The 22851-nt window shown below is 39.3% G+C and overlaps 1 protein-coding gene across 1 annotated transcript in view; it reads left to right on the top strand.

Moving 5' to 3' along the window:
* Positions 1–22267, top strand: part of LOC122753514 (maestro heat-like repeat-containing protein family member 1) — a 131162-nt gene extending 108895 nt beyond the window's left edge. The window contains exons 26-34 of the mRNA XM_044000904.1: positions 1768–1915; positions 2027–2193; positions 4659–4796; positions 9522–9636; positions 10034–10186; positions 15380–15529; positions 18403–18534; positions 20530–20599; positions 22079–22267. Of these exons, the coding sequence (XP_043856839.1) occupies positions 1768–1915; positions 2027–2193; positions 4659–4796; positions 9522–9636; positions 10034–10186; positions 15380–15529; positions 18403–18534; positions 20530–20599; positions 22079–22146 (1141 nt within the window). The 3' untranslated portion in view covers positions 22147–22267. The remainder of the gene's footprint in view (positions 1–1767; positions 1916–2026; positions 2194–4658; positions 4797–9521; positions 9637–10033; positions 10187–15379; positions 15530–18402; positions 18535–20529; positions 20600–22078) is intronic.
* Positions 22268–22851: the final 584 nt, after the last annotated feature.

The raw sequence follows: 22851 nt of genomic DNA, 5'->3' as shown, positions 1-22851 counted from the left end.
CATGGTACAATAAAAAAGATGATTGCACATGAAACCTCAGATTCAACAAGTACAATTTACTATTAGATAACAACAAAGTTATCGTGTGAAGAAAAAAAAGAATATACCATTGATTCAGTTGGATGCAGGTTCCCTCCCTCTGTGTATCTTATTATCTATCATCTGTCAGAGCGAATGGACTTCCTGTGTCTTGACTTTTTTTTTAACCTAAATCACAAGGAAGCTACATCAATAGTATGAGCATTTAGTCCCTTGAGTCAATTAATTATCGAGGACAACCTCAATACCTTTTAAGGAAAAAACAGCCTAGCCTCCCTAGGATGGGGCCTCAGGATATTGTTTCTACTAAAGCCCCCGTGAATTATTATCTCTACACAAATGACTCCCGCATCTATATATCTAGCCCTAGCCTCTACCTTGATTTCCAGGCCCAACTGCCTATTGAACATTTCCAAATGGAATCCCTAGAGGCATCTCAAATTCAATATGTCCAAAATAGAATGGATTATCTTTTCCCCTCTTCCTAACTTGTCTGTCTCTGTCAAGGATACCACCATCCTTCTAGTCATTCAGGTTTTCAACCACATCCTTGGCTCCTCACTGTCCTTAATCTCACATATCCAATTAGTTACCATATCTGTACTATTCAACCTCCACAATACATTTTTTTCTTTAATCTTTTCTACACTCTCACATGGCTGCCCTCTTAGTTTAAGATCTCATCACTTCAAAACCTGTACTATTGAAATAGGCAGGAATCTAACTGTAATTAGAAAACTGGTCTCTCTCCGTCAATTCTCTCCCCTTTCCAGTCTATCCTCCATTCAATTGCCAAGGTGTTTTTCCTAAATGGTAGATGTGACTATATTATTTCCCTACTCAAAAAACAAGCAACGGTGGTTGGTTCCTTATTGCCCCTAGGATCAAATTCAAACCCTCCTTTTTGGCATTTATGACTCTTCACATCCTAGTTCTGACCTCCTTATTCCTGTCTTGCCATAATCTATTCCCCTTCACATACCTTTCAGTTGACCCAAATTGGTCTCCATGCTGTTCCTCACACTTGACGTTCTATTTCTCACCTCTGTGGTTTGCAAAGACTGTCCATGAGTGGAATGCATTCCCTTCTCACCTCTGTCTTTTAGAATTCCTGGTTTCAGCTCAAGGGAATCACTTCCTACATGAATCCTCCCCTCTCTCCACCCCAGTCCCCATTTACCTTCCATTTATTTCATACATTTTGTATCTACTTATATGAACATTGAGGTGGCACAGTAGATAGAGTGCTGAGGCTGAAGTCAGGAAGACTCATCTTCCTGAGTTGAAATCTGGCCTCAGACACTTCTTAGCTGTATGACCCTGTTGGCCTCAGTTCCTCATCTGTAAAATGATCTGGAGAAGGAAATGGCAAACCCCTCCCATACTTTTGCCAAGAAATCCCCAAAGGGGGTCATGCAGAGTCAGACACAATGGAAACAACTCAACAACATTTACTTATATGTGTATAATAAGCTCCTTGATAGCAGGGACAGTTTTATTCTGTCTTTATAACCCCAGTATCTAACACAATGCTTGGCTCATAATAGTCACCTAATAAATTCTTATTGATTTATTTTTTTAATTATTCAGTTCCATAATCAAAGTAACTTTTCTGGGTAATGGATGGAGCTTTGCCCAGATAACTCAGTTATTTACATTAATCCCTGTTTCCTCTTTGTACTTGTCTCTCTTGATTTTAATGCTTGGATCCCTGTCTTTTTCCTGTAGGGATATCAGAGAGCTGTGGAGGTTGTTTGGTAATGATGCTTGCCTTGCGATCTTGGTGTTACCAGTTCTCCTCCACTGTAAAACAGGCCAGAGAAAGGAGACAAAGTTAAGGCTTAAATCTCAGGACCCAATCCCTCCTTTTCCCAAGGTGAGTCTAAAAACTAATCTTTATTCTTTGGACTTCTGATTACAAGTAGCCTCCTTTCTTTGTTATCTTTGCTGAGAATGAACCCAATTGTTTTCTCTCTTTTCCCCTCAGGAAATACAGGCTTTATGGGAGGTCACTGCAGCACTGGAGTTTAAGGAAACTCTGGAGGGATTAGAGGATAAACTTTTCACCACCTATTTCCTCTCCCTTCCACATCTGAGCAAGGTGCAAGATTCTGAATCCAAGGCCCAGAGCTCCAATGAACTAGCCTCATATAGGTAAGGTTGAGACAGAAGGACAATTGGGGAAAGGACCACTGGGACTGCCATTAAAAATAGTCATCCATGGGGCAACTAGGTGGTGCAGTGGATAAAGCACCAGCCCTGGATTCAGGAGGACCTGAGTTCAAATCCAGCCTCAGACACTTGACACTTACTAGCTGTGTGACCCTGTGCAAGTCACTTAACACTCATTGCCCTGCAAGGAAAAAAAAAGAAGAAAAAGAAAATAGTCATCCAGGTCTGAGATGAAGATATCATGTGGGTGATGGTAGCTTTGGCAGCAGTCCCATTGAGGGAAATTGCTTGATCATTTAAGAAGCAGTATAGTGTAAAATGGCAAATGTGCTAAATGTGCAAATAGGAAGATGTGGGTTTCGATTCTGCTTCTGAGACTGCTAGCCTTATGACCCTGGAAAAATTAGTTAACTTCTCAGTTTCTTCATCTAGAAAATGAGGGAGTTGGAATTGATGACCTGACCTTCTACCTCTAAATCTATGATCTAAAACAGACAAGGATTCTTAACCTTGGTTCCACAGATCCCTAAGGGTGCCTGTGAACTTGGATGGGAAAAAATAAATGGATCTTTCTTTTATCTAACATGTAACTGACATTTAGCACTTCATTCTATTTTAAATGTAGAAAATAGGATCCATAAATTTCACCAGACTGCCACGGTACCAAAAAATAGAGGTTAAGAAACGCTGATCTAAGATTCAGTTTTAGGCAGTAGTTCTCAAAAAGTATGCTGGGAAATTGTGAATATTATGTTATTGTAGGTAAAATAAATTATATACAACTTTGTTTAACATCAATTTTACTTACCCAGCATATATGGTATGGTAATATAGAATTCACAAAATAAACAAAACTTTCCTCTTATACATATACATGAACCTCAAAATAATTCAGAACTTGACCCCAAATTTGTTTTGCCAGACTGCATATCTGTTGTGAGAGTTTTACTTTCACTTTTTAGAAAATTGTTCAATGGGGAGGACAATAAGAGGGAAAAATAATGAATGCTTGTAAAGGTAGATGCATGATAGCTAACTATAACTAGCTACATAAAAAACTTGACCCAACAAAGAACTTTTAAAAAACAGCTTCTCTGATTCTTTCTCAGATCTACTGTATCACTGGCTTTAACATTCAGTATGTCATGATTCTCCACACCAAAAAATAATGAGCTATAAGCAAAAAAACAAAAAACAAAAAACCAACCACATTTTTGAGGTCCACTTCCTTAGAGGATTGAAGAGAATCTTGCTATAGTTGTCAGAACCTTTTGCTTTCACCCGGAAGGTACTGATAATACCTTTACCTCTCTCCTGTCCTTCTGTTAGACCTTGGTGAGCTAAGAGCCAGAATGAACCTGGAAAAAATGGAGGGACTTGCCTCCTTGCTGACTGTTCCAATTCATGAGACCAATGACCAATAATCTGGGAAATCCCGTGTCCCTGAACCCTGGAGGAAGTTCAAATTTCAATATTCTGGTTTAGAAAGAGCACTGAGACTGGATTCTAAACCCTACTCTGATACCAACTCTCTCCTCTTCTGTAAAATATGGGGGGGGGGTCTCTTATAATTCTTAAATTCTGTAAATCTATGAGATTTGGGCTCCATATGACTCTACCTCAATTTGGCCCCAATTTCAGTAAGAGTTACTTGAGCATCCCTGAGGTCTCAATTTTCTCCTCTAAGAAATTCTTGGATAGTATGGTTGAACTAGATGATGTTCAAGCATCTTCTAGTTTTTACTTGATACTTTGAGTGTTTGGGGACTGGGGCAGGGGTGGTTACAAGTCCTTCTTCAGCCCTCTTCCCAAAAGAATTTTAGTATAAGAATTACAACTCTACTCACCCCCACCCATGTAATCAAGGATCTTATAGAACAATATGAAGAAACACATTGACAGCAGCTAGGTACTAAGGTCAGTTCCACCAGAAAGCTACCAAATGAACCTCTTCCTCTGGGGATGAAGAGTGGGCATATTCCCCAAGACTTTAGTATCTTGGTCTCTCACTGCAGGCTGTCTGTTCTCCCCTCCCCCATGCCCTCTATCATGGCTTCTGGTGCCTGCCAGGGTGCAAAAATTCTTTATTACAGCTCTGCAGAGAAGGTAAGTGACTTCCCAGAATCACATAGAGATATAGCACAATATCATAATACTGGCATTAGAGAGAGCGCCAAACTATCTGAATTCTCCACATACTGCAAATGGAGAAAAAAAAAAAAAAAACTTCTTAATCTCTGTAAAATTCTAGTCTAGAGATAAGGGAGGTAGGTTAGATCATCAGGTATCTCCTGAAATATCAGTGACGGGTAGCCCATAGCAAGGAGTCAAGGTGAAAGTGATGATTTGCATACATGGATTTATGTCATCTATTGGCATGGGGATCCCTTCTGACTTCTTCGTACAGACATGGTGGAGCCAACCCTTATTTCTCCTTCACTGTCTAGCTCCATGGAAGCTGGATTTAAGAACTTTCTGGAACTCCAGGGATTCCACAGTGCTGTGGTTCAAATGGAAAATACACAAGTTTGGAAATTCCTTCGGAATGCCCAGTTTGTACACATTGGAGTGATCCATTTGTGCAGGTAAAAATCAATCATCTCCTATGTATTAAGCACCTAATATGTAGCTGACCATACGGTAACAGGAACAAGAAAAGTACAATATCTGGTTCTTCTATTAAAAAGTTTTTACATCTATCTTGGGAAAAAATGGCAGGGGAGGTGGGAGGTGGGGAGTATATGGAGTGGGTGAATTGACAGCATGACATACTTGCCAAAAAAAACCCAAAGTCTTTGAGGTATAGGATGGATCTAGAACTGTGATATAATGCGCATGGGGGAATTTCCATATTGAAATTTCTTCTACTGAAGCAGATTAATTAGAAGCTTGGAATGTATAGTATTTTTAATGTTTAAATATTAAGTATAATGTTTTGAATACTTAATAAATATTTATTTAAATAAATATTTCCTGTTTTGTAACCCCTTCATTTCCAACTATATTCCTCCCCTCACCCTCACACTTCCTTAGGGGGGCTATTCCTTATAACAAAGATTTTAATAAACCAAAGAGATGGGGAGAAGCATTTCTGTAAAAATATAAAAATCAACCATCTGACAGTATATGCAATGATTCACACCCATAGTCTTCCACCTCTCCAAAGAAGGGAAGGAGCTATATTTTCTCTTTTCCACTTTGGGGCCATGCTTGATCATTATAATTACTCAATGTGCTAATTATGATCCCTAAGAGTTGACCAAGGCACTGAACCATGGTCACACAACTGATGTATGTTAAAGGCAGGACTATAACTCAAGCCTTCCTCCTAACTCTAGTCACTGTGCTTTGCTATGCTGTGTTATGCTTAGTCTGAACTCAATCCTAGGTTTTATCAATAGATACATAACATCTAGGATGAGAGCTATTCTAGTGATGCTGTATTCTGCCCTGGTCAAACCATATAGAGAGTATTGTGTTCATTAATGGATGCCACATTTGAGGAAGAATTTTGGCATGATGTAATGCATCCAAATGAAGGTGGCCAGGTTGGTAAGGAAACTGGAGATCATGACAAACAAGAACCAAGGATATTTAACCTGGAGGAGAGAAGACTTTATGGAACCATGAATAGCTTACTTCAAATACTGAAGATCTATTATGTGGAAGAGGGTTTTAACTTGTTCTCCTTGGACCCCTAGAGGAGCAATGGGTAGAATTGATAGGGTGGCACATGTAAACTCAAAGTAAGAGAAAACTTCCCACTAATTATGGAAGCCCAGAGGTGGAATAGACAATCTAAGGAAGTAGTGGTCTTCAAGCAGGATCTGGAGGACCACTTACTTATCAGGAATGTCGACGAGGGGATTCCTGCTCAGGGACAAACTGGGATAGAGTGGGATAGATGCCTGAAAGACATGCTGAGATACTAGCATCCTGTGACTCACTCATTTGTAAGAACCAGGAATCCACGAAGCCCTAAAGGGCGGGGGATGAACTAGGGATGCGCTAGGTGTCCCAGGGACAATGTTGCCTGTGTAAGCAGGCTAAATTGTGAAAAACATCACAGAGGATGTGGGTCCTGAGCAGGGCCTTAAAGGATAGTTTGGATGCTCCTAAAGAGTTAATTTTGATTGAGTGGCCAGGGGTCACAAGCTTGGGGTGAGCGAAGGCTTTTGTTATCCTTTGTCTTCCCGGTCCTGGTTTCTGCTTCTGCCAATGGGGGTGAGGTCTCAGAGCAGGATGTTAAAGACTACAAGGAGGCTGTGCTTCATGGTACTGCTTTGGGCAGGAAATCTGGTTGCTGTTCCATAGATATGCTGTATATTATATGTCATCAATGACTTCAGACAGTCCAAGACACACATGGAGGGCTCAAGCTGCATGGCAGATACCTACAGGTACAGAGCTCAGGAGAACTGGTTGCTTTGTCCCAGGAGCCTGATGATAGGAGGCTTAGCTGAACTTAAGAACTTGAATCCTTCCACTTAACTTAGTATTTGACTCAGGTATTCTAAGGACCCTTCCCCCTAATCAGCTCACAACCAAGCTCACTATTTTTTTTTTTTTTGGTGAGGCAATTGGGGTTAAGTGACTTGCTCAGGTTCACACAGCTAGCAAGTGTCAAGTGTCTGAGGCCAGATTTGAACTCAGGTCCTCCTGACTCCAGGGCTGGTACTCTATCCACTGTGCCACCTAGCTGCCCCAAGCAAATTGTACTGATATCTTTTGTTTTAACATCATCCACATTTCCCCCTGTATCACTTCCCCTTCCCTTTTCCAGAGAGCCATCCCATATAACAAAGAATGTTTTCTTACAAAAAAAGAGAAGAGAAAAAAAATCAGCAAAACAAGATAATACATTAGGAAAAAAATCTGACAATATATGAGAAGTTCCACACTCATGGATCTCCCCACTTCTACAAAATAGTGGAGGATAGTGTCTTGGGATAGATTTTCTTAGGAACCAAACTTTTCTTTGCAATTTTGAAACATTCATTTTCAATCATTTTGTTGTTGTTGTTGTTCTTTCCATTTAGGTCATTAGGCTGGAGCCAACTCCAACTAGAAAAGAAGAACTAATTATAAGATTTTCAGTGTGAGAATTTATACCTCAGAAACTAGAAAACACTACAAATCAGAATTTGATTTATTGGCTTTTTTGATCATCTAAACTTAGTAAAATGATGGATAAAAAATGTTAATAATGCAAACTAAATTTAAAAGTGTGCACAGCATGCATTTTTTGGAGAGTCAGTTGTTAAGTATTTACGAGCATACCACTAGTTGTAGGCATTGTGTTCATTGGTTTTCCAAGTTTACTTTTTTTTTAAATATATATTCCAGGAGCAGCTAGGTGGCTCAGCAGATAAAGCACCAACCCTGGATTCAGGAGGACCTGAGTTCAAATCCAGCTTCAGAAACTTGACACTTACTAGCTATGTGACCCTGGGCAAGTCACTTAACCTTCATTGCCCATCCCCCCAAAAAATCCAACTATTGATGACTAGAACACTTTTTTTTGCAGGCAATGAGGGTTAAGTGACTTGCCCAGGGTCACACAGCTAGTAAGTATCAAGTTTCTGAGGCCGGATTTGAACTCAGGTCCTCCTGAATCCAGGGCCGGTGCTTTATCCACTGTGCCACCTAGCCACCTTCAAGTTTACTTTTAAAGAATTCCAGAATCTTTGACCTCAGTTGTCTTCACCCAGCCTAATAGGAAACAGAGATGTACAGAGGTCCAAATATTACCTGAGCACCTCTCTGGTGGACTTTTCAGTGCCAAGAAAGATCAGAATCATCTGGTCTGTTTCCTTCAGGGATTTCCTTCTACTTAACACAGTGCTTGGCATAGCAAGTGCTTGATAAATAAATGACCTAACTGACTTCCCTGACATAGGCAGTGGCCATTGCTCCAGAAGAAACCCTAGCCTCCCCTCTGAAGAGCCATGCTAAGCACTATGGGTATGTTCAGTTGGCATAACTTTTTTAATCCTCATGGCCTTGGGGTCACTTCTAGAGTCTTGGTCCTTTAGGTTGTAGACTAGCTCCCATAGGCAGCTACTAAAGCTGTTTGTTCAGATTCACAACCTAATTAATCTTTCCACTAGTTTGTACAGGGTGTGGGGAAGGAACGTGAATCTATTTTTCTCCTTTTAATTTTAAACTTGTCAAAGTACTCTAATAAACATTTATACTTAAAGTTTTGAGTTCCAAATTCTATCCTTCCCTCCTTTCCCTCCCTGAGACTATAAGCTATCACATATAAGTTATACATGTGCAGTTATGTAAAACATTACCATATTAGTTATTTTGTATAAGAACTCAAAAGAAAAAAGTGAATGAAAGTGAAAAATAGCATGCTTCAGAAGGCTGTATTCAATCAATATCAGTTCTTTCTTTGGAAGTGGATAGTATGCTTCATCTTTAGTCCTTTGGGATTGTATTGGATCATTGTATTGCTGAGAATAGTTAAATCATTCACAGTTCCTCATCAGACAATATTGCTGTCACTGTGCACAATGTTCTCCTGGTTTTGCTCACTTCAATATACATCAGTTCATACAAGTCTTTCCAGGCCTTTCTGAAATCATTCTGCTTATCATTTCTTATAGCACAATAATATTCCATCACCATCATATACCACAGTTTGTTTAGCCATTCCCCAATTGATGGGCATTCCTTTGATTTCCAATTCTTAGCCACCACAAAAAGAGCTGCTATAAATATTTTTATATAAATACATCTTTTTCTATTTTGAGTGATGTCTCGAAGCACTTTAAATAGCTTCACATTTGTCCACAGCTTAACAGATGTTAAAGAATATTCTGGGGGTGGTTTTGTTCTGACATTGAAAGGAGACTTTTGTTTGGGCAAGTTCTCTAGGCTTTTGCCCTCTGACATTTACCTAGCAAATCTGATTTTCAGAGATATATTCTCCATACCAATGCTGGTGACACTGCAAATCTTATTAATATGTTAATATCATTACCCAAGGGCATGATTTTTAGCAAGTGAACTTTAAAATGGTAAAAGACAAATAATCCTGAAGATTAGATGAAGAAGAAGAAGGAGAAGAAGAAGAAGAAGAAGAAGGAGAAGAAGAAGAAGAAGAAGAAGAAGAAGAAGAAGAAGAAGAAGAAGAAGAAGAAGAAGAAGAAGAAGAAAACAAAGAAAGAAAGCTTGTGTAGAGGAAAGGATCAAAAGGAAATTCTGCCAAAGTCCTGAGGCAGAAGGGAAGGATTTTAAGAACTTCTCAGAGGCATGTTACCCCAAAATATTTCATTTTCTATTGTCCTTCTTCCTTACAGATCTTTGGTTCAATTCCCTGAGATCTTAAATCACAATGTTCTACACAGTCTTTTGCCTTTCCTTAAGTCAGTTGAACATGAATACAGAATGGTCTGCACTGCCCTGTTTTCAGAGGTAAGGTTAAGCCAGGGAGAGGAAAAATTTGGAAATCAGTTCATCGACAAGAATTTATTAAATGCCTAGTTTGTTCCAGGCACTGTGTTGGGCCCTGAGGATACAAAGACAAAAATAAAACAGCCTCTGCCCTCAAGATGCTGATTCTCTATCAGGAGAGATAATACATATGTAAATAGGTTTATACAGGTTAAGATACAAAATAAGTGCAGGGTAATTTTTCAGTGAAGTCACTAGCAACTGGGTGGGTGAGGGATCAGGAAAAACTTTACTTAGAAGGGGGTCACTTGAACAGAACTTTGTAGGGAGATTTTAAGAGGTAGGGATGGGATGGGGAGGAAGAATCTGTGACAATTAATTGGTGCACTACAGAATGTTCATATTTTGTCTTCTGTAGCTTTTAGGTTGCCAGGAGATGGGGGCACTGGAGAAAAACTCAATGAACATAGCCCTGAAATTAGAAATAGAAAGAACCAAAGACATCAATCCTGTTATTGGATTCCTTGCAGTGAGAGCATTAGGGAATGCTCTTGTTGGGTTACCCAAGGAGGTGAGTCTACATAGATTCGCTTGGTTCTTAATTGATGTAGGAGGCAAAAAGGGGTTAATAGAAAAACCTGAGGCCCAAGCTCTAATTCAGATATTAGCTCCAAAAGGGAGTCAGATCCCAGTTAATGGATAACTTATGTTAGGTTCTCATAACCATAGTGACCAACATCCATAACGGACCAGAAGGGGTCAGGTCAAAATAACAATAAAGGAAAAAGACAACCTATAGAAATTCTAATGAAAAATGATTATATTTTGAAACTAGCCATGGGAATCAGAAAGAGACATGTACAGAAAAGGCCAAATTTGTCCCCAGATTCACCTTATGATGTGTAAACCCCCAAAACATACCTCCATTGAAAAAGGTACCTGCCTCAGGGGTTGGCTTAGGACCCCAGGAACTCCAAATTAGGATAAGCCCTCCCCAGAAACACCCCTAGGTGGAGAATACTATAATGAGTAAGACAGGCCCTCCCTTATACCTCCCCAAGGTAGTGATTATTATAATGAGACTAATAATCAATTTATAAATATAACTGTCTTTTCTTTCACTATTCAAGAGATACCTTTCCAATATTCTGGTTCTCTCCCTGTGGTCACCCACAGTATTGCAATAAAACTTGGGAAACTGAGTCACTGAGTCTTATAATTCTTTTGGGATGACTCATGATCAATTGGACCCCAAATTCCAGCCCACACCATTAATGAGAGGTCTAGTGGTGTGGGGGAAGGAGCAATCTGGTTCAAGAGACCTAAGTTCTAATTCTTGTGTTGTCATTGACCAAATATGTATTATTTGTAGTCAGAGGGTCTACGCTCAAATTCTGATTCTGCCATGTGACCTTAGGAAATTTGTTTCATATTTCAGGGCCTCAGGTTTTAATCTGTAAAATGACAAGATTTCTAAGGTCTCTTTCAGCTCTAAATGCTATTACCTTGTTTGTGTTGCTTTCCTTCCATTTTTTTTTAAATTCTGAGTACATTGGAGAGTACCTTGGTCATCTTTCTTCAGATATCTTCTTTAGCATAGTACTGTGCACATTCGTGCTTCATTCATTCATTCATTCATTCATTCATGTCTCCTTTTTTGCCACCAGGATCATTTATCTTGTTGTTTGCTTTTGTGATCCTTTAAGCCCTCCTGAGTTTAGTTTAGTTGAGATTAAATTGATTTACTTTAATTTTTCCATTTTAATGACTCATTATGGGGTCATGCCTATAATTTTCTAAGGCGTTTGAAATCCACTTTCGAAGCAACTCAAAAAAATATTTATTAAACGTCCACTGTTTGCAAGGGGTTATGCTGGAAGCTTGGAATACAAAAACATTAAAACACTAAACATTCCCTACCCTCAAAGAACTCAGAGTCTACTGTACTAGGCTACTTGTCTGAATATACCCAGTATTCCTTTCCCTAACGATTTTGAATTCTAAAATAACATGTTCACTTTCTTTCAAAGTTACTGTACTGAAGTCAATAGCATCTGAGTTCAAATCCGGCCTCAGACACTTGTTGGTTATGTGACCCTACGCCAATCACTTAACCCCAGGTACCTCCATAAAACAAAACAAAACAAAACAAAACAAAAATTACTGTACCTTTCACCTTACTGGATAATTATCCTCTGTTCTCCTCTGTGTTTCTGCTCTCAGGTAGAGAAATGCATGTGGTTTTCCATGCCCTGTTAACAACAACAACAACACAGATTGCTACTCTGATACTCCTTTCTGTTTGGGGAGGATCTGTGGTTGTTTTGTTTGTTTGTTTGTTTGTTTTGGTTTGTTTTGGTTTTGTTTTACAAAAGTATAGGAGGACATGAGTTCAAGTCTCCATCTCAATAGTGGGATTTTGGTTATAGACTCTAAAATCTCAAAGGAGAGATTATAGAAAATTCTGTGCCATTGGGATGAATTTGAATCCCATTTTTTTATAGACACCCAAACGTAAGAAGATCATTTTTAAGGTGCTCACAGAAGCTCTGTGCCAGGCCTGCGACCCGAAAGTTATTGAAGAAACCCTAATTGTGCTTGGAAAATTTGTCCCCTTCCTGAAGACTCTGAAGCTGTATACTGTTCTACAGTTAGTTCTCCAGATCAGAGCATTATTGCGAGATGTAAGTTTACAGTGAAGGAGGAAGACCTGCCTTCTTATCCAAACAGTAATTATTAATGGTTATCCTTTGTAAATTGTGGTTCAATGATTTTGAGATTTGATTTTAAAAAATCACATTCCCCGAGGTAGTCTACTTTAGCTGTCTGCCCCCTAGCTTAATTATAGCACTTTATTTATAATACTGTTGTTACACTAAGAACCTGTCAGAATCACCTTGAATAAACAACATTTGTGATTCATTATAATATTGCAAGTGGCTAGGCAAGGGATTAAATCCCTATAATCCCTGCTGGAGGAGAGGGGAAAGGGAAGGATGAATCTGGTAGATATCTTGAGTTCAAGAGTTCTGAGGGCCAGTTGTTGAGCTGGTTCAGTTTTGTCTGACTCTTCATGACCCCATTTGAAGCTTTCTTGGCAAAAAAAATACTGGAATGGTTTGCCATTTCCTTCTCCAGCTTGTTTTACAGATAAGTAAACTGAGGTAAACAGGCTTAAATGACTTGCCCAGGATCACACAGCCAGTAAGTATCTGAGGCCAGATTTGAACTCATGAGGATGTCTTTCTAATTCTAAGCCCAATGTTCTATCGTACCACCTAGCCACCCCTGAGGTACAGTAGGCTAATCCAATCAGGTTCCTTATTAAATCCAATGAAAATACAGAGGATGGATGCTTCCTAAGCAAGAGTCCAGTTCTGAAAAATATGGAGCAAGTTAAAGCTTTTGTGCTGATCAGTATTGAGATTGGGTTGTGAATGGCTGCTGTTTGTCCAGGCTGAGTAATATAGGGAGACCCAGTGTTCAGAATGATGAAGATGAAGATGATAATGATAATTATGATGATGTTTTATGAGTAAATGTCAATTCAGTTTTAATATTCCTTTATCCCTCAGTAGCACATGTAGTATTGGTCAGTCAATCATATTTCATGTTCATTGTACACCAGAAAAACAATGGATGCTTTGATGCCAAAGAAGTAAGAAGGGGTCCTTGTTGACTTCACCCCTGGGAAGGAGGGCTTAGAAATATCCTCCTTCCAAAACAGAAGGAAGGCAAAATATTTTATAGAGGATAGATGGGGTGACCACCTGAAAATGGAAAGTTCCTTTTTGGGGTGTGGTGGGGAAAGCATGGATGCTTGTCATATTCCTGAGAAGTCAGGGGGGATTATTTTTGAAATGATGGTCCTGACCTTTATGGTTTTCTCTGTCTTCTAGCTCTAGTCAGGTAGTAGCCACACCTAATTGACTCTTTACTTCTTAGGTGTGTCTGTCTAGATATCTAGTTGGTCAATCTAAACTTCAGTAGTCCCTTAATTTCTCCATATGTCTGGTCATCTTTGGTTTTGCTTCTCACAGGAGAAACGTATTCTGATTTATCCTAAGCCCCATGTCATTCCCCAAGGAAATCTTTTGACTACAGTCCCTATTATTATTGGCAGGTGATGTGATTAATAAAGATTAGATAGATCAGACAGACAGAGAAAAGATAGGATAGATAGATAGATAGATAGATAGATAGATAGATAGATAGATAGATAGATAGATAGATAGATAGATAGATAGATAGATAGATACTTACTTTGTGCCAGGTGAGGCAGCCAGGTGGATCAATGGAATAAAATGCTGAGCCTGGAGTCAGGAAGACACATCTTTCCTGAGTTCAAATTTGGCCTCAAACCTTACTAGCTTGGGGCTCTGGGCAAGTCATTTAACCCTGTTTGCCTCAGTTTTCTCATCTGTAAAAGGAACCGGTGAAGGAAATAGGAAACCACTGCAGTATTTTTGTCAAGAAAGCTCCAAATGGGGTCATGAAGAGTCAGGCATGACTGAAACAACTGAACAACGTGCAAGGCACTGTGCTAAGTGCTGAACGTACAAATAACATTCATGCTAGACAGTATCTGTTCACCAGGATCTTAATGAAGGAAGATAACATATAAAGTGGAACTGGAAATTTAAGGTAGGGGGTGTGTGCCACACATATGATGGCAAGGTCAGGAGATGTCTGAGAAGTGCCGTGGAGGCTTGACACCAAGCAAGAAAAGGTCTAATCTGGCCTATAAAAGGCCAGGAGGTTCCAAGGGCAGAACACAGTTTTCTGACTGGAAAGAAAGTAGAGGTGATGGCCCAAGTGGATACTGCTCCACTAGAGATATCTGGGAAGTTTTCCTGGGGAGCAATAAATTGATGAGGGGCCTTCAATGGCAAGCAGAAGAATTTGGACTTGATATTTTAACTCACAGGGTTATCCTATCTATCACAGGCTCTCCTTTTGTTTTGTTTTGTTTTTTGGGGGGTGTTTTGGGTTTTTTTTAGGTTTGGGGGGGTTTTTTGGGTTTTTTACAGGGCAATGAGGGTTAAATAACTTGCCCAGGATCACACAGCTAGTAAGTGTCAAGTGTCTGAGGCAGGATTTGAACTCAGGTCCTCCTAAATCCAGAGCCAGTGCTTTATTCACTGTGGCACCTAGCTGCCCCTATCACAGGCTCTTAAGAAGATGTCCTTCCAAAAAAAAAAAAAGTTATTATTTAATTTGACTAGAACTAAGATTTCATTGGTATACAAAATTGACAATACGGCAAATCACCTTACCAGTGTAGATCTGCACTTGCTCTTCAACTCATCTTGCAGACAGTTTTTATAATACTGGGAGGTCAAGGGTCACACAACCATCATATGTCAGTGGTAGGAACTGAATCCAGATCTTCCTTTCTCCAATAACTCTCTATCAGTAAAGCCATGCTTTCTCCCCTCCCTTCAAAAAGCAATTAACTATGGTCAGTTCGATTCAGTTCAATTTAACAAACACTTATTAAGTATGTTTTATGTGTACAGGCCTGTGCTAGACACTGGGATTGCAGAACCAAGTATGATGCAGGACCCCAAACTCAGGATTACAATCCAAAAATGTAAATGTACTGGACATTTGCCCCAAGTAGCAAGAAACTAAGTTTCTCCACTTTGGGATACAATGAGGCTAAGTCCTCTTTATTCCATAGGGATCACACTTCCTGATTGTCATACAAGTGGAGACAGTTTTCACTTCTAATTGTTGTCTTTGATCCTTTTTGTTCCCATAGGAGATAACCACTATCCGCCTGGCTGCAGTCACTCTTTATGGTCACCTTCTCTGTTTCATCAATAAAAAACCTGTGTTTGTGGATCAAGTAGAGAAAAGTTTGGGTTCCCTTCTGATCCTTCTTCAAGACAATGACCCCCGAGTCGTCAAAGTAAGAACAACTAGGTATTGTTGGAAGTGGGATAGCCAGAATCAGTGATTCAGGACCAGGCCTTTTTTTTTTTTTTTTTGGAGGAGGAGGAGTATAATAACTTCTGCTGCAAAGGCCCTGAAATGTCTCTGTTAATTCAATCCAATTCAAAGAGAAGTTATTAAAGACCTAGTATATGCCAGACTCTTTGCCAAGTCCTGAGCATTCAAAGATGAAAATAAAAGAGTCCCTAACCTCCAAGAATTTATATTCTGATGTTTAAATAGAAAATATAAATAGAGGGGGCAGCTAGGTGGCGCAGTGGATAAAGCACCGGCCCTGAATTCAAGAGGACCTGATTCCAAATCAGAACTCAGACATTTGACACTTACTAGCTATGTGACCCTGGGCAAGTCATTTAACCCTCATTGCCCTGCAAAAAAGAAAGAAAGAAAGAAAGAAAGAAAGAAAGAAAGAAAGAAAGAAAGAAAGAAAGAAAGAAAGAAAGAAAGAAAGAAAGAAAGAAAGAAAGAAAGAAAGAAAAGAAAACATAAATAGATAACTAAATACAAAATAGATGCAAAAGTATGCAAAATAGCATCAAGAGGGAGAGAACTCTAATAGCTATGGAGAATTCTGAGAGATCTCGCAGATAAATTGTGTTTAGAAGGAAACTAGGGATTAACTGAAGTGGAAATAAGGAAGGATTACACTCTAGATGTGAGAGAGCACCTGAGCAAAGTCATAGAGGTAGGAGATAGGATGGTCATGTATGGCCAATTTGGCCAATAAAGAGAGAATGAAGGGAAAGATGGGTAAAAATCATACTATGGACTAGGGCTTTAAATGGGCAGCTAGGTGGCACCATAGTGCACAGAGTGCTGGGCCTGAAGTCAAGAAGGGTCTTCTTGAGTTCAAATCTGACCATAGTCACTTAATAGCTGTGTGACCCTGGACAAGTCACTTAACCCTGTTTGCCTCAGTTTCCTCATCTGCAATATGAGCTAGAGAAGGAAATGTCAAACCACTTCAGTATCTTTGCCAAGAAAACCCCAAATGGAATCACAGAGAGTCAGAAATGACTGAAATGAAAAATGCTAGACAGGATTTTGCATTTCATTCTGAAGGCAATTGTGAGCCATTAAAGATTTTTTGATCCACAAGTCAAAACTAGGTCTCTCCTGATTTCAAGTATTTCTCCTCCCAATTAATTAATAAGCATCACCAACTATGTGCTAGGCACTTGGCATGGAAAAGCAAGAACTAAATAGCACTTACCTTTAAGAAGCTTACATTTTACTTGGGGAAAATTAAATGAACACATATCAGGACACGTAAATGCCTATGAAGTAATTTGTGGGAGAGAGGGGCGGACATGTTAGGATCAGTAAATGTCTAAGAACCTAGCTATGAAAAGATCTGGAGATTCTAAGAGGTAGATTTGAGAATTACATGTATTTTAGGCATAGGGGAAACACTGCAAAAGTAGAGAGACAAGAAATGGAATGTCCTCTGTTGACTAGAACATAGCAGTGTGAAGGGGAATAATTCATAAACCCAGAAAAAAATCCTCTGGAGATAAATAGTGAAGGAATTTAATAGCTAACTAAAAATATTTGTATTTTGCCCTCTAGGCAATAGGAAACCCTTAGAACATTTTGAGCAAGGCAAAATTGTGGTCAGAGCTATACTTTAAGAATATCCTGGAGCCAACACTTAACACTTACTAGCTGTGTGACCCGGGGCAAGTCACTTAACCCCGATTGCCTCAGAAAAAAAAAAGTAAAACAAAAAAAAGAAAGAAAGAAAGAAAGAAAAGAATATCCTGGAGGCAGCTAGTTAGTGCAGTGGATAAAGCACTGGCCCTGGATTCAGGAGGACCTGAGTTCAAATTCAGCCTCAAACACTTGACACTTACTAGCTGTGTGACCCTGCACAAGTAGCTTAACCCTCATTGCCCCGCAAAAAAAAAAAAAAGTAAGAATACTTCTTGATTGAATCAGTGAATCAGAACTGATTGCCCCATAAAAAAAGAATATCCCTTTGTACACAGTAATAACAATATTGTACAATGAACATTGTGAATGACTTAGCCATTCTCAGGAATACAATGCTCCAAGAAAATCCCAAAGGACTCATGGTGAAATATATTATGTGCCTCCTAAGAAAGAACTGATAAAAACATACTATTTTTCTTTCTTTCTTCCTTTCTTTATCCCTTTTCCTTCCTTTCCTTCCTTAATTTTTTCTTTTTCTTCTTTCTTTCTTTCTTTCTTCCTTTCTAGTTTGAAATGTTTTACATGATTGTACATGTATAACCTATATCAGATTACTCATCATCTCAGGGATATGGGGAGGAGAGAGAGGGAAGGATAAATTGGGAATTCAAAACTTAACAAAAAAAAGAATGTTAACAATTGTTTTTGGAGGGCAGCTAGGGCGCAGTGGATTAAGCACCAGCCCTGGATTCAGGAGTACCTGAGTTCAAATCCGGCCTCAGACACTTGACACTTACTAGCTGTGTGACCCTGGGCAAGTCATTTAACTCCCATTGCCCCGCAAAAAAAAAAAAAAAAAAAGTAGTTTTTACATGTACTTGGGGGAAAATAAAATTAAAAAAAAAAACTAAGAATATCCCTTTGGTAGCTGTATGTATGGCAGATAGAATGAATTGCATCTGGATATAAGTTCCTTAAGGGCAGGGATGATGAGGATGGTGCAGCATTTCTTTACACGCCCCAAGATTTAGCACTGTGCCTAGTACATAGTAAAGGCTTAATAAATAAATGTTTGTTGATTCAATAGCTATGACAATAGTTGCCCTACCGTACATCATACTGCTTGTAGCCATGAGATGCTTGAATTCCCTAACACAATAACTCCACTTCTTTCAGAGTTCCAGAATTGTGCTTAGGGATTGTTCTTCATTTCTCCGATCAGAACCACTTAGGGAATTCCTGATGAATCTTCAACCTGAAGAAGAAATCAACTTCCCCCAATTTTATGGTAAAGTTTACAACCTCCTGGTGAGTAAGCTTGGTTTAACTCATGAGGTTGGGGGAGAGGAGACATGGGGAATGGTAGAATTATCCTTATTTGATTCAGCAATAATTTTGCATAAATATCATGAAACTCTACTAAATGCAAATGAGTAACCCATTTAGGAAATCATTTGATCATCATCTATTGCTATTTATCTTTTAGTTCATTAACATTTTGAAACTAAAAGAAAACAGTATCATAGAAGATTAAGTAACTACCAGAAACTTGAATTGTTTAGAGCTACTACTTGCTGTTAGCATCAAACACCAAAAAAGTATTTATTACGCTAATGTTTAATTACTCTGTGTCAAAACATGCAGAGTGTTGTTTTTTTCTTTTTTGGGGGGAGAGGTAACAAAGAAGGATAAAACATACTTACTCTCCTCAAGAGTTTACTGTAAGGACCTAAAATTCTAGCTCTGATGTCTAAAATCTAATGAGTGGTCACCTTAAATTAGAAAATGTATAGCACCAATCTTTGGGCATTAAATATTTATTAAAGTATATTAGGGGTGGGGCAGCTAGGTGGCGCAGTGGATAGAGCACCGGCCCTGGATTCAGGAGGACCTGAGTTCAAATCTGACCTCAAACACTTAACACTTACTAGCTGTGTGACTCTGGGCAAGTCACTTAACCCCAATTGCCTCACAAAAAAAAAAAAAAGTATATTAGGGGTAAGTAAAAAGAAACACATGAATCAGGTATGAAATTTGCTTGCTCTCCCTATCCTGCCTGTCTCTTGCTCCCCTGCTGAAGTCTCCAACCCAAAAAGCTCTTCTCCTGGGGCTTCTCCAAGAAGCCTCTTGTGAAACAGGAAACCGGGCCATACACACACACACACACACACACACACACACACACACACACACCTCCAAGCTAATTGGCTGGTAGCTCTGATTGACAGGACCCATGAGCAAACATCACTTCCTGATGCCGAACTGACCTTCGAAACCCCAGAAAAGGCCACTTCAGGATGCTAAAGTCACATGCTTTCTAAATCACATGCTTTCTCCTCATGGTTGAGTTTCTCTGAAATATCTCTACCAGCAGGGGGTGTCATTCCAATTCTCACATTACATTGTCTGGTATATAGTAGGTGATTAATAAATGCTTATTGACTGATTGGTTGATGGACTCTTATTGTTCATGTAAAAACAATTTTTATTTTGTCTTTTGTTTTTTAGGGGTTTTTTGTAGGGCAATGAGGGTTAAATGACTTGCCCAGGATCACACAGCTAGTAAGTGTCAAGTATCTGAGGTCATATTTGAACTCAGGTCTTCCTGAATCCAGGGCCAATGCTTTATCCACTGCACCACCTAGCTGCCCCTGTAAAAACAATTTTTAATATGCATTTTTACAACTTTGTGTTACAAATTCTCTCCCTTCCTCCCTCCCACGCCCCACCTTCAAGAAGGCAAGCAATTCAATATAAGTTATATATGTGTTGTCATGCAAAACATTTCCATATCCATATTATTTTTGATGCATAGCAGAAGTCTGGGCCAAATGGTAAACAAGTATGTGATGATATAGAATTTTTTTTAAAGGATGGACTCATAAGGGCTCCATCAATTATCTCACCCCACTTAAAAGTAATTACTTTTGTTAATAAGAACACTTCAGGGACAGCTAGGTGGCGAAGTGGATAAAGAACCAGCCCTGGATTCAGGAAGACCTGAGTTCAAATCTGGCCTCAGACACTTGACACTTACTAGCTGTGTGAACCTGAGCAAGTCAGTTAACCCTCATTGCCCTGCAAAAAAAAAAAAAAAGTAAGAACAATTCTTTCTTGAATCAGTCAATCAGAACTGATTGCCAACATGGTTTATATTCCTCCTTGAATCAATCAAAGATATTACAGGATGTTGTAGGTCACTTCAAAAGGGGTCACTTCTTTTTGTCTGCTGCCCTAATAAAATAGCCAGTGACTTTTATATCCAGGAAAATTGAATTTAGAGTATTTATATGTATTTTCTAGATGGAGGAGTGCTCAGACAATGAAGATGAAACACTGATGTCAAAAGCAGCATCAGCCGCTGAGATCCGCTGTGAGCAAAAAACTTTCTCTCTGAAAATAACCAAAAAGTAGGGTTGGCTCTAGGAAAAGTGGTGAAGCAGATCATGTGTGTTTTTGGTGCCCTAAACCCTTCCCACATATACAAAGCAGAATGTAAAAGATGTCATTGGGGGCAGCTAGATGGCACAGTGGTTAAAGCACTGGCCCTGGATTCAGGAGTACCTGAGTTCAAATCCAGCCTCAGACACTTGACACTTACTAGCTGTGTGACCCTGGGCAAGTCACTTAACCCTCATTGCCTGCAAAAAAACCAAAAACAAACAAACAAAAAGATGTCATTAAGGGAGATACATCTACATTTTGAGAATAGAATTTCCTAGAGGAAATAAAAATCTATCTTTAAGAGCAAGTTTGCATCATTCAGTCAATTATCAAGCATTTAGTAAGGGTGTACTAGGATTATGCTATGCATTGGGGATATTTGGGCAAAAATGAAACATCCTCTGCCTTGAAGGAGTTTCCTTTCTACCTTTTACCTTTTTTTTTTCAGGGCAATGAGGATTAAGTGACTTGCCCAAAATCAAACAACCAGTATGTGTCAAGTGTCTGAGGCTGAATTTTAATTCAGGTCCTCCTGAATCTAGGGCCGATGCTTTATCCACTATGCCACCTAGCTGCCCCTGAGAGTTTACTTTCTATTGAAGAATACAACATGTTCATGTAAAAGTGGATATAAAAGAGAATTCAGGTCTTCCCAGAATAAAGACCAGTTCTCTATCCCCAACTCCATGCTCTCCATCAAAACATAATTTTATAGGGGTTTTACTAGAAGATGGGCTGATCAGAAAGGTTTTGTATAAGAGCTACAACTTTGCCTGAGCTTTAAAGGAAGCCAGGAATTCTAAGAGTAATGGGAAAGAAGTACATTCCATGCATGAAGAATAATAGTGTGTACAAAAGCAGAGGTATGGGGGCAGCTAGGTGGCACAGTGGATAAATCACCAGACCTGGATTCAGGAGGACTTGAGTTCAAATTTGGCCTCAGACACTTGACACTTAATAGCTGTATGACCCTGGGCAAGTCACTTAACCCTCATCGCCCCTCCCCCCCCCAAAAAAACAAAGGCAGAGGTATGATAAATGGAAGGAATATTATGTGAACAGAGATGGAAAAATGTCATGTGTGGAGAAGTCCATAAGATATGTGAAGAGATGCAATGTGATGCTCTTGCCAGCACGAAGATCACCACATTTCCACAGTTGGTTTTCTGAAGATCATTATATGGGAATAAAAAGGTTAAATGCCCCAAAGGATCTCTGCTGTCTCTTAGTCACATCCCTTAGTCACCTCTTTAGAGGGATTTGGTCCTTGACTGCTTGATCAATACAATCTTTTAAGCACCTATTTCATGCAAGGGACTATAGTGAGTTCTGGAGCCAAAACAAATATACATGCATGAATGCATACATACATACATACATAACCCCACCTCTTGTTGTTGGTCCTCAGGCTTCATGGAGCAACAGGATATGAAAATCAGCACATCTGGGAGTCCAAAGGAGTTCTTGCACCTGTAAGTTCTTGTATCCAGGAGGCTAAATTCCTGATGCTCAAGCACATACAGAAAACCTTCGTCAAATCCTACTTATCTGTAATTGCCGCTATTTTGATCCAGGTTGGGCTCAAGTTAAGTTTTATACTATCTATGAATGAATGAATGAATGAATGAATGAATGAATGAATGAATGAATGAATGAGTGAGTGACTAAGCAAATTAAGAGAATGTATAAGACTGGAGGGTGTTAGAGAGGAGGGCAGTATATTCAACCCACCTGAGAAGCAAGCTAATATAAAGAACTGAACAATTTCTGAAGCACTGTCACACATAGCTTGCCTGCAGATGCCTTTTTTTTTTTTTTTGGTGAGGCAATTGGGGTTAAGTGACTTGCCTAGAGTCACACAGCTAGTAAGTGTTAAGTATCTGAGGCCAGATTTGAACTCAGATCCTCCTGAATCCAGGGCCAGTGCTCTATTCACTGTGCCACCTAGCTGACCCCCTGCAGATGCCTTTGCTTGCAAACATTTTGTGAACAATTTCAGTAGTTCAATATGGTCATGTGTTCACCAAGCATTCATCAAATTCCTATTCTGGGCAACACTATGGAGATGTGAATGTGAATAGGGAAGTTTCTGTTCTTAAGGAATTTGCAGTTTAATGGCGAAGGATAAAAGGAACTAAAAACTCTACAATGGAGACTATGCTAAGTGCCATGGGAGAAGAA

The sequence above is a fragment of the Dromiciops gliroides genome, chromosome 4 (assembly GCF_019393635.1).
Source record: "Dromiciops gliroides isolate mDroGli1 chromosome 4, mDroGli1.pri, whole genome shotgun sequence".
In the NCBI taxonomy this organism is placed as follows: domain Eukaryota; kingdom Metazoa; phylum Chordata; class Mammalia; order Microbiotheria; family Microbiotheriidae; genus Dromiciops; species Dromiciops gliroides.
Note: the sequence above shows the minus strand (reverse complement) of the source record. Positions and strands in the feature narration are given on the sequence as shown.